At 34.8% G+C, this 13,238-nt stretch overlaps 1 protein-coding gene across 3 annotated transcripts in view; it reads right to left on the reverse strand.

The window, feature by feature from the left end:
• Positions 1-13,238, reverse strand: part of LOC131164468 (uncharacterized protein At5g08430-like) — a 103,126-nt gene that overhangs the window by 15,530 nt on the left and 74,358 nt on the right. For all 3 annotated transcript variants that reach the window (XM_058121676.1, XM_058121677.1, XM_058121678.1), the window contains 2 exons: positions 7,819-7,889; positions 5,873-6,126 (listed from right to left, as the gene is read on the reverse strand). In XM_058121676.1, coding sequence (XP_057977659.1) covers positions 5,873-6,126; positions 7,819-7,889 — 325 coding nt within the window. The remainder of the gene's footprint in view (positions 1-5,872; positions 6,127-7,818; positions 7,890-13,238) is intronic.

Genomic DNA, 13,238 nt, shown 5'->3' on the forward strand with positions numbered 1-13,238 from the left:
TACCTATCCAATAGGCGCATACTTTGCCGGATTTTGTGATTTCTTGCCCATGGAGGTAGCAAGTATCTCACTCAATCATCCTTGGATCTATGGGGTTAATGCCCACTTTGGGTGGGAGACACTTTCATGTTCAAACATTGCTATGGGATAGTAATCTTGCGACTTATTAAGCCTATTGATAAAACCATTGACTCTAGCAGTGGGTTTGGGAGCATGGATTTCGGACCTTATATTAGGATTTGTGTGAATTTGAACAAAACATAGTATAAAACTATATTGTGTTTTGTCCAAATCCACCCAAATCCAAATCCATGCTCCCAAACACTACCTAAAGGCACCTTCTTAGAAAAGTGTTAGATTTCAACTCATAAGAAATTTGAAAAAAAAAAAAAAGGGGGAAAGAGTCAATAGTTTTGTTAGCATTAACACCAAACAGAGAGTCTAAATTCGAGTTTAAAAGCCTCAACCTCTTGAAATTACCCAATTGTTAATTGAATTCGGACCTGTCTCGAATGTCATGTCAATCTCAGGAGAAGTCGTCGGAAGAGTTTCAAATGAAAGGTCAGTCTCAGGAAGAGGCAAAGTTGGTCGACCTCGAGTATACACAAGTCTGGGTTTGAACCAGCCAGGAAGAGATGGTGATTCATCAAAACAAGGTAGAATACTAATCTCAAGCAACGACTCAACATATGTAGGAAAGAAACATTGATTCTCAAAGAAAACAACATTACGAGATATACGAAATTTGTTAGCACAAGAATTATAGCAAACATAACCTTTGTGGGAAATACTATAACCCATAAAGGCACATTTAAAAGATTGAGCAGAGAGTTTATGACGTTCATGATGAGGTAAATGAACAAAGCAAACACATCCAAAAGTATGCAGATTAAGATTTCTAGGATGCTGATGGTACAAACAGTAATAAGGAGAATCAAAATTCAAGACCTGAGAGGGCAGTCTATTAATTAAGTAAATTGCAGTAGACAATGCCTCAACCCATAATTTATACGGGACAGAAGATTCAAGTAATAAGGTGCGGACAACATCCAATAGGTGTCGGTTCTTTTGTTCCGCCACCCCATTTTGCTGAGTATGAGGACAAGAACGCCGAGAGACAATTCCTTTGTGATGTAAGAAATCATGAAACTCGTGGGACATGTACTCTCCACCAGAATCAAACCTCAACATCTTAATACAGGTAGAAAATTGGTTCTCAATATATGTGACAAAGTTCTGAAAAACAGATAGGACCTCAGATTTGGCCCGAAGAAAATAGACCCAAGTATATCGACTGAAATCATCTATGAATGTCACAAAATATTTATATCGAGCATGAGAAATTATAGGGGAAATGCCCCACACATCACTATGCACAATATGAAAGCATTTTGCAGCACAACTACCATGAGAAGGAAACAACAGAGTCTTACTCTTACCAAGTTTGCATACAGAACAATCAAATGACAAGTGTTTAGATATATGTTCTTTATTGCCTAACAAACCAAAATTTAACATACGAGACAACACAATAGAGTTTGGATGGCCCAAACGTTTATGCCATACTTCACTCGGAGTATTAACTGTCATATAAGGCAAAGATAAACTACTAGGAATAGAAAAACGCAGTGGAAAGAGTCTGCAAAATTTAGGCCCCTTCGCGACTATCTACCCCGACACCTGATCCTACACAAGACAACCATCACAAGAAAAATGGAGGGACATCACAATTTTTCTCAACTAACTGCCCAACCTTAATAAGATTACTAGATAGTCCATGGGATGCATAAACATATTTGAATGAAAGATTGATATCTCCTATTCCATTAATAGCTAAATGACTCCCATTAGCTATATGAATTTGCAACGAACCATGATATGGACGAACATTGCACAATGCATCAGATGATTTGGTCATATGATTGGATGCTGTAGAATCAATAAGCCAAGACTTATGTGAAGTATTACCTTGAAGCTCCAAGGCAGAAAAAGCTGACATAATCATTTGCTAGACCATTTCAGAGGTAAGAATAGAGGATCCAACGGCAGACGAAGAAGCTGAGGACATCCCTAGAGCAGAAGAAGTGTTTACTGTAGCCTGATAAGTAGTAGCGTGACGATTTGGAGGCCGAGTGGGACATTCTCTGATAAAGTGGCCTTGTGTCTTACAATAGTTGCACACTTTTTTTGCACACATGATGGCAATATGACCATACACCTTGCAGCCGAAACACTGGACCTTGCGCATATCCTTACCCTTCCCTCTCCCATAGGCTGCATAGGCAACGGGATTTAGGTTAGCATCCTGCTGGAACTTACCCTGTGTGAGAAGGCGCTACTCCTTGCGAAGTAATTCTCCAAAACAAGCATCCAAAGATGGTGAAGGATCCCGGTTCATTAAATTTGAGCAGGTAGCCTCAAATTCAGGACGCAATTTCATCAAAAATTGATCTCTCTTGCTCTGCTCATGAACAGCTTGAACAACAGAGATAGATGCAACAGGTACCTTCGCATAAACCACATCAGAAAAATCTTCCTATAAATTCTAAAAACCAATATTATCCTAGTGATAAACATTCGAAAAGTACTCCCATATAGCCTTCGTAGTCTTATAAGCCCTTAAATTGAGAACAATAATAGGATCAACCGACCCTACAATCCAGGACATCACACGTGCATCTTTGACCTTCTACTTGGCCAACTCCTTAGGATCCGTAGGAGCTGGATCACTACCATCAATCTGGTCCCACAATTTATTTCCCATAACAAATAAATGAAACTGGAATTCCCAGAAGAGTAATTTTTTCCAGTAAAACGCGCCCCAAAGGAATCACTAGAAGACATGATGAAACCCAACAAAAAAATTGAATCACAAAAAAACAAAACCTGATTCATGTGTCAACAACCTTTGATGGAACCTCCAGAAACTTGAATCGGCAAAGATATGCACCAGACACTCTCCTCCATGCTCACCGCACCAACACAAAAACGCACCACAGATCAACACCACCAAAGTTTTGAAACAAACAGAATTAACCGCGCAATCCCAACCCAATAGAAACTGTCGAATAGCAGTTTAACACCCACTGAAAACCCAACAAAAATTGTTGATGGTCAGAAACTGCCGACGACCCAAAAATTTCCGCTACCCATAGAAAAGAACCGAAAAAATTAGAACAACCCTAATTGAGATAAAGATCTGATATCATGTCAATTGGATTGAATGCCTCTCTTTGTGAGGGTTCTCGTATTATATAGCAAATAGAAACATCAGTTACAAGGCTAAAAATCAGCAATTATAGCCATCTAGGAGACTAAATAAGGCAATTACAATCAGCATATTAATTACAGAATATCAACTACAATCAGCCTACCAATCATAGAATATCTACAACAATAATATAAAATCATGCCATAATTAGAGAGACTAACTATGGCACTGTATCTGACCGACAGGAAAGGGGTGAAATGAGTTTTCCTTTCTCTTTATTTTTTCCCATTTATTTTGGTTACCTTCTTCTGGTTCTCTTAGGCTCTATTTGGTGTCATTTCTATTTTTGGTCTTGTACAATAAAGAAACATATGAAAATGTGGTGTTTGTGTACATTGTCAATTTTCTATTTTTGTTGTTAGTTTTTGACTCTTTTTAAGAAAAACTACTATCTAGACTTAATGGTTTTCAGTTGTTTTGACAACCTACTGCTAAAATACTTCAATATCCACAATCAACTTTTGTGAATGAAATCATTCATTTTATGCATAATTTCTAATTAAAATTAAAATTAAAAGACTATATGAGTTTAAATATAATTAGAATAAAAAAATCCATAAATTTTAAAATAATAATAATAATAATAATAATAAATGCCATTTAAATAGTATTCTTTTACTATTTTTCAGTTTTCTTGTACAATAAGATGTTGTTCATGTAAAGTGAGTTCTGAAATATAATAAGTAAAATAACATGTAACAATTTTTTACTTTTATTATAATATTTTTTATCTGTATTCTTTTGTACCTTTTTATCATTGTAATCATATTTTTTAAGTGGAATGGGATTCAAGGAAAAAAAAAAAAAAGGCAATTCTTCACTCAAGTTTTTAACTTGTTTTAAATTTAAAAAAAAATTAACCAAATAGGTTGCTAGTTTTCGGTTTTCAATTTCTAGTTCTAGTTTTTAGTTTTTGTTTCTAGTTTCTATTTTTATAATTTTAGACTATGATACCAAATGGCCTTGGTGCAATGGCAAGTGCCTCCGCCTCGATACGAGTGGTCTCAGGTTCGAGACTTGGGGGTGGCCTCTCCAAAAATGGGGGTAAGGCTTGCCGACATCCACCTATCGCAGACCCCACTCAATGTGGGAGCCTTGTGCACTGGGTACGGCCTTTGATACCAAATGGCCTCTTAATTTTCCATCAGCTAGAACTAGCAATTGCTACTGCATCAATATGTCTAATCACTCAGCTTCAAAAATGGAGATTTTATCTTTGGAGATTCAAACATGATGTTCATTGATTAATATTTGGGAATATATAAATATTTAACCTTTTAAATCCCTTTCGACAGAACAACAACTGATGGCATGTTCATCACCATCTCTATTGCAATTTGAGCTGGCATTTCCAGAGGAAGAGTTTTCATTGGTGACGGCTCCATCCCCCATGAAAGAAAATAAATCATATAAATGAAGAGATTTGCTTTTTTATTTCAAAAATTCAAAGCGATTACTTCCACATTTTCACCTAAGCTCAATAAAAATCAAAGCATCATGGCCCATTTTAAATTATTTCACTCCTAGTTGAACAATAGGGCGATGCACAATAATTTTACTTCTAATTTAAAGCTTCAAGTTCCATGTAGTATCATCCCATTGCACTCTACATACTGTTTTAAGGCCTGTTTGGTTTTTATCTAGCTATCAATTATTAATTTTGCAGAAAGATAACCGCATAATTTCATGATAAGGTGTTTGTGGCAGTGATTACAGGTGCAGTAAATTGTTCCCATGTGAAAGCTATAAGCCTTCACTAGAAGTGGCACACATGATGCATCCATGAGTATTCACTAGAGGTTTTCCCATGATAAAAGTTTAAAAGAGAATTGGAGCTGTAGATGTGATATTATGAGTGGTAAGATATTTTAGGATAAATTATTTAAGTTTTAAAATTAAAATTATAACTCTAAAAGTAATTAAAAACAAAATTTTGAGATTGTTTCTACAGATATATTGGGCAATCAACTCTGAATTTAAGGGTTTCACACCAAAATATCTTCAAGCTTAATTGCACGGACAAAGTCAGGTAAAACATCTAAAATTATTTCAATATCGGACCTTGAACATATAATAGTTAATCCCCAAAACAGACTACGTAATGTACTTTACCTGCTTGGTTTTCCAGAGGCCTCTATTGTGTCAATCTACCTGTATGATTCCTTTTGAAACGTATACTTAGGGGGTCGGTGCAGGGCGTACTATTTCAAAGCGGACTTCCCTAGTATTTAAATATGATTTCTATATCTAATGCAATAATTAAATCGATGACAAGAACAACTGAATATTGCATAAGTTCAAAATTTAAGTCTCAAGCGAAAAACAGCCATGGCCAAAAATGTTGTTTGGGCGTAACAAGAAAAGTTCATGTGATAAAATTTTCATCTATGGACCAAGATTTGAAATTCCAGGTTCAGTATCAATCCAGGCATTTTATCAGCATGAAGATTCATTATTTTAAGAAGTTTCCAAGAAAACAGGAAGTAGCAGAATCAACCATATATTTGAAAACTTGTCAGTATGTCTCCTAATTTACAATTAACCAGCATCTTTAGAGTGATACTTGACAGATTAAAAATATAAAGAAGCAATGTAGGAAACCTGTGTTATCTTTTGAACCAATCACGAAGGTAGAACTTTCTTTGTCGTCTGAATTATTGATGGAGTTTTTTGGAATCCTCGCAAGAGCTGATTTTGTCAGGTCATCACATCCTTGTTCATCATTTTTTGGGTAGTCCTCAGAAGCAAGTTCAAGCTCTGTTACTTCTGCAATCACTTTTGGAACATCTCGTAATAATCTTAACTGTTCTGATGATGTCTGAAGCAGTTGTCTTCTTTCCATGTATTCAAATAGCGTACAACACCACGCATGTCAAGGATCACAATGCCTTTCATTGAAGTAAAATTAGCACTATTGAGGCTGCTAAATACACACACATGTAGTGCCAACAATTAGTATGCAAACAAGGTGGATGAATGCTTAAAAAAAATTATTCTTCCTCCTTTTTTTCTTCATTTTGGGCCCAGGGGAGAGTTCTTCAAAATCCTCAAATGTTATAACTTGTAAGGAGACAAGTTCAAACCAATTGAGAGTGATTCCCTTAATCTAGTAACATGCATGTGGCTGGAATGTCTTTTTATAGAAATGGAACATTATTGGGTGAGAGAGAGAGTACAGGCTAATGGAGGGCAAGCTCTTCTATTTCAAGCTTCTCCTTGTCTCCTTTTTTTTTTTTTTTTTTTCTTACCTAATCTTCATGATGTTCTATCTCTAATATTTTCATTACTCATGAGAGTATCAATTTGTAGAATATTCATTCTGGAAATTTTAATTAGAAATTGGATTTTGGATGCTTCTAGGGACTTTCTTGTAAGTCTTTTTCATTCATTTGTCTCATGCTTCAAATGCTCTTCCTTCGCTCTATTCTTTTCTTGGACTGCAAACGTCCACAGTATTAATATTGATGTTGTTTCAGAGATGGCCAAACAAAGCTCATCATTCTCCACATCTTGATCATTTGCTTCAAGATTATTATGCTTGTAATCATAATGGGGAGACTTCACATCTTCTCTTATTTTTCATTTTTGGGGAATTTGGAATTATTTGTTAAATATTTTGGGGGAAAACAGGCATTGCCCTCAATCTTTGGAAAGTTCTTGTCAACTTTGTTTTAAGGGGTTTGAAACCAAAAAAAAAAAAAAATGAGAGGAAGGCTATCTGAAAGTGTTCTATCTTTGCAGTTATCTGTTGTATTTGTCAGGAGATTCCTTTACCCTTGGCAGCTGGCTTTGTGTAGGGTGGTCTTTCTTGGTTCACTTTCATTCTCTGCCATTGACTCCTTTAGAAGAGTATCTCTGAGTAACTTGTAGTGAGATTGGAGAGCTTTGCTTCATTTGTTCTTTATGTTGCTCATTTTTATTTATTTATTTTTCTCTGTACTTCAGTTTATTTAGAGGATCCTTGTCCTCCATTTTGCATGCTTTCTTTATTGTCTTAATAATTTCTTCTTTTATAAAAAGGTAAAATTTCAACTTAAATGCTAGATTCCCATTTTACCTAAAAGCTTAAGTTGTAAGGTTGTGGGCCAACAATGTATATCTAGTCTTATTCCCCCGCATGTGCAGCCCAATAGCATGTGGAGAGATGAACAAACAATAATTAACACCCATTACATGGAATACAATAATTTTTAAACACCACATAACAAGAACAGGCCACAAGACTAGAACCCAAGACCTTCTGATAACAAGCTCCGTTAGATTACCACTTTACCTAAAAGCTTAAGATATTAGGTTGTGGGCCAACAATGTATATCAAGCCTTTAACATTATACAAGTGCTCCTTCAAACCCTTCCTATCATAGTGATGGATAATTTGAAACTTTCTAGCTGACCCCTTTTTATGCATGTGTGTAAACTTAGATCAAAAAAATATGTTCAGATGCATACTTAAAGCATAGAAACCTGCATATCAGTATGCAGGGCTTCTCTCAACATACATTACTAGTTCCAACTATATCTTCATAAATCACATCATGAAAGGATATTCTCTTCTCCATCCCTTCTCATTTGCTCGATCAATGAGGTTCTGTAAGAGAGCCAGCTCTCTCACAATCCACTGCCACAATTTTGTAAACATGGTGCAAAAGGATCAGAACAATCAAAAGCATCCAAAGAAGTAGGCAACCAACTAATAGTAAAGACATAATACAAAAGGAAGCATTCAAAAGCCATAATACAACATGGTATGTAAATTGTTAGTGCAAATATAAAAAAGTAAATTAAAATAGATATGTTCCTTATGAAATCCATAACAATCTTATTTCAATGTTAAACATTTTTGAATGCTACAGAAACAAAATTATCTTACTTTTCATGATATGTGCAAGATGCAGTGGCTAAAGAGTGAGATTTTTAAGTTTAATGGGCTGTTACTTCCAGAAGTGTCAATTTTGTAGTCTGCAGCTGACGCATGCCAATTTTGGAAAAGTGGCTACAACAATCTGTACTGCAGACCATTCAATGGATTGGAAAATAAACTAGCAGACCTTTTCCAAAAATACCTAATTTCCAGGAGAAACTCTTGGATTAAACCAGATTTAATACAGAAATCACTCCCAAATTTGGACCATCCTGCACATGCAATTGATGTATGTTGGGTTAGCCTTGAGACATTATTTTTTACCCCTTTGAAGGGCTATATCTATAACATGGTAAGGAAGAGAGGCTATGTACACAAATGAGCTATCAACTAAACCTAAAAGTTTAACTGATTAGGCTTTAGACCCCTCCATTTATGTGAGCCATTCTTCCTCCTCACATTTATCTGATATAGATCAATTTACAAGTGAAATACTCAAAAAGATCCCCCTCACTCGTGAGTTTTTAGCCCTCTCCTTGAGCAGAAGCTATCTTAACCATCAGAGCGAGTACAATTTTTTAACAGTAGCTGAAGTGGAACTTAGATTTGGGTCGCATTCCAAGTGCCTTCTGAATTAAACCCATCTCTCATGTCTTGACTCCATTCACATCCACCTATCCAATCTAGATGATCCTTGGTAGCCTCAGCCACACACTTAGTCCTCCAACTATTGGCATTTCTAGAAGAATTAACTCTTATGCCTCCATAACTATTAACTTTGATACCACTTTGTTGTACCATGTAGTGTATTGTGGATGTGCCATATATATACCCGAATAATTAAGCAAATTGACCAAAAAATTAAGCCATTAGGTATTGGCCCATCAATGTATATTAGCCACTCTTCCACCTTAATTTCATCCTATGTGAAACAACTCACAGGTGTAACTCTCAACAAATTATGGACAAATTTACTAGACATGTCCAAAATAAGGTTTCACAGTGCATGCATGTAATGTGCACATGATATTTTCATGATTTATGAAACTAAAGGTGGAGTAAAATCTAAGATGGAATTATGGACAGAAGCTTTAGAATCTAGAGGTTTCAAGTAGAAACAAAAGGGAATATTTGAAATGAATTTACAGTCCTTCAAGGAGGAACAATGAAAAAAATATTAAACTTCGTAAAAGATTCCTATTATGAGTAGATTTCAACACCTTAGATCTATTACATATACTGAAGAAGTTGAAGATGATGTGATACATAGCGTAAAATAGGTTCATTAAAATGGAGAAGTGCTTCAAGCATGTTGTATAATCATAGAATACCTTTTAAAAATAAATTGAAAATTCTATAGAAATACTACAAGACCAACAATGCTCTACAAATCAAAATTTTGGCCCACTAAAGAAAAAGCGCATTGAAAAAGGAAAGGTTGCAAAAATGAGAAGGCTAAGTTAGGCGGGCAACTTAACTATAGAAGATAAAGGAATGAGAGTACGTGTGTAGTAAGCTAGGCATAGCACCTATAGAAGATAATATAACGGAAAGGCATAGAAGATGGTTTGGGCACTTGCAAAGTATACCAGATAGTATCTAGTAAGGGTTTACATTAAAGAGCATGGTCTTAAATTTCCACGAAATTGTTGAAATTTCCGATTTTTGTCAAATTTCGCTAAAATTTCGAGATTTCCGTCTTGCATAATTTCTGTCAAAATCTCAACGAATCATCTGAAATTTATCGAAATCTCGAAATTTTAGCGAAACATGTTGAAATTTTAACTATACAATGAAATTTTGTAGGAATTCAAATGAGAGATTTAAGAGTGAAGTGAAATTTCTCTCTTAATTTATTTTATTTATTTTATCGTAACAAAAGATTATTACAAGTGCTTTTGAAATTATATGAAAAATTAAACTTACAATAACATTTTATTTAACCCTTCATGTCTAAATTATCATTATTTGTATAATAAATAATATTTAAATTATTCATGAATTTAATTTTTATTAACTGAATATGTTTAATGTACATTATCTTACAAATATGTTTGATACACATACTACTATTTTGCAACTTTTCCACCTCATACAAAAGATAGATGTATTTAATTTGTAATATATTAGTACTAAACTTATATTATTATGTTTGTTAACCATTTCTAAACTTTCACAAAGAATTCCATGCTTTACTACTAATTTTGTTATTTTTTCAAATCAAAATCGAAATTGACATCAAAATTGAAATTTTCATCGAAATTTCTGTTCTTTTGGAGCTTCGAAATTTGAGTCAAAATCAAAATTTAAGACCTTGGTTAAGAGACACAAGGAGGGAGAGGGATGACCTCGAAGAACATGGGCTGAGACAATAAAAAAATTTGACAACAATTCTACTTTCTAAGGATATTACCATAGAGTATGCAAAATGGAAGAAGAGGATTCATATACCTGAAACAACTTGGGTAACAAAAGCAGATCTCTGTGTGCCAGAATGGGGAATTCTGAGCTCCTGAAGTATGAATGCTAGAAGCATTCCAAATCACGCATGAATAAACATAGGGATGCTAACTCTGCTTCCTAAAATCTACAATAGAAAATTCTCTAGGGAGAGATAATACATGTGAGATTGACATACTCCTAGATCTCAATCGTTCTCATAAGTATTAATAGTAATACTCATTCTAGCAATCTGAGGTCCTACAGAATTTCGTAGCAATATGCATTTTCCTAAATCCATTTCTCCTTTAGTGATGCAGAACAGCAAAGAGAAATTGAATAAGTGATGCAGAATACTGCCAAGAGAGAGAGAAATTGGAAAAGAAACAAAGGAGATTAGACGGAAGAAAAAGGAGGAAGAAGGAAGAAGAGAAGAGGAAGGAGATACAATGTGGGGAAAAGCAAATGTTCACTGCTCAATTCAAATTCACAAAAAACTACCTCTTACATGGCTTTCACAGTCTATTATAAGAAAGTCTAAATCACAAGAAATTACATATAAATCCTAAAATGAAAGAAATTATGATTAAACCCCCTAAAAAGACATCTACTACAAATGATCCCCTCAAATACACATAGGCCTACCACAAATACTCTTAAAACATTTGGGTTTAGGACCCAACAATCCATTGACTCTATAATTTGAAATTGGGCTCCAAATTGGATCAAAGTGATCCATCCAAATACCAACTTTCCATCCTACATCATCTTGTCTTTAATAGGCCTTAACTGAATGAGATGTTCAAACTTACCTAGACCCGTCAAACAAATCTCGACATACTTAGTTCATTTGACAGCCTTAGACCACTGCATGTAGTTACTTCAATTCAACTTCTCAATTGTAATTCATGTTAATGAAGAGGTAACTAAATTTTTGAGTCATGGTCTCCGTACAAAGAAAAATTAATTATCAACAATGAATGAAAAATTACCAATGCACCAAAAGCCCAATTATTACCAAAAAGGAAGCCTAAGAATCAATGAACATTCAAAAAGGTAGAGACTTATTGCTCTTACCTGCCATGTGTTTTCAAAACCCAAATATGAGCAAACAAGAAAGCATGGATCTCAATTTTCGCACACAATAACGTGGAAAATGGCCTATTAGCATTGTTTATAGAGACAGCCAAACCGTAACCTATCAACTTGGGACAAAACGACACCTGATGGAGCCTCATGCACCATGTCGTATTAAAGCTATTGGCCAATAATCAAGAGCGCGTGAGGCAGTGGCCAACAAAAAATATTACCAGGGCGAGCAGATTAACAAGTTTTAAGGAGGCCTACAACATTGTGCTAGGGAGATAATGACTTTATATGTACTCTCCAAGGATTTATATTGACTATCAAACTACTTGTATTGATGTCTGTATTGTTGTTCTCTTAAATTGAATAAACAAGTAGTTTTTTTCATTGATGTATCTAATTATGATGGATTGTGATCTACTTTGCTGCTATGAATGCTTTTTGTATGAATGCCTATTGCCTATGTGAACTATGGTTGTCTATAATTATACTTTCGTGGCTACCACATGGTTTAAGAGACTTATGTGATGCTTGTGCCTGAAGGCTTGAACATGTAATCATTGGCTAACTCAATTGAGGAGAGCTCTCAACGAGTGTCATGCGGCCCTTATTAAAGTCCATATTTGTGGGTCCGTGATAGTGGGTATCAAATTACGGTGTGCTGGCACCATGAGTGGTAAAACTTAAAAGTCCGCAAAGACAAAAAGACAGAACGCATTGAAGGGTTTAAGGAAAGAGTGACAGAACTGGAAACATTGGAGACGAAGTTCTTAGAACTCCAAGGGTTTGTGGTTAAATTGACAAAAGATAAAGACGTGCCAATAGAGCTTGAGGCCACTAGAGAAACACTAAAGAAATCCTCTATAATGCATCCAAAGTCAAGGAAAGAATTGTGGAACTAAAGAAATACATTCCATGTATAAAATCTCTATAGGAGATGCCAATTGAGCTTGAAGCCTTCCAGAGGAACATCGAGCAATTGGAAGCCTTTGAGAATAGGCTAAAACAAACTAAGGGCGCATTGCCATTTTTAACATCCCAGGGGGAAGAGCCAATAGGGCTTGAGGCCTCCCTCCGAGAACCATGGTCTTAAATTTTCACGAAATTGTCGAAATTTCCGTCGAAATTTTTGATTTCCATCACCTTCGAAATCGAAATGGCAATCGATTTCCGTCTTGCATATTTTCCGTCGAAATCTCAACGATTCATCCGAAATTTATCGAAACCTTGAAATTTTAGCAAAATTGGTCGAAATTTATCGAAACCTCAAGAGTGAAGTGAAATTTCTCTTTTAATTTATTTTATTGAAACAAAAGGTTATCACAAGTGCTTTTGAAATTATATAAAGAAATAAACTTATAGTAATATTTTATTTAACCATTCATGTCTAAATTATCAATATTTGTATAATAGATAATATTTAAATGATTTATGAATTTCATTTGCATTAACTGAATATGTTTAATGTACATTATCTTACAGACATGTTTGATACACATACTATTTTACAATTTTTCCACCTCATACAAAACATAGATGTATTGAATTTGTAATATATTAGTCTTAAAACTTATATTTTTA

Source organism: Malania oleifera, chromosome 9, assembly GCF_029873635.1.
Source record: "Malania oleifera isolate guangnan ecotype guangnan chromosome 9, ASM2987363v1, whole genome shotgun sequence".
In the NCBI taxonomy this organism is placed as follows: domain Eukaryota; kingdom Viridiplantae; phylum Streptophyta; class Magnoliopsida; order Santalales; family Ximeniaceae; genus Malania; species Malania oleifera.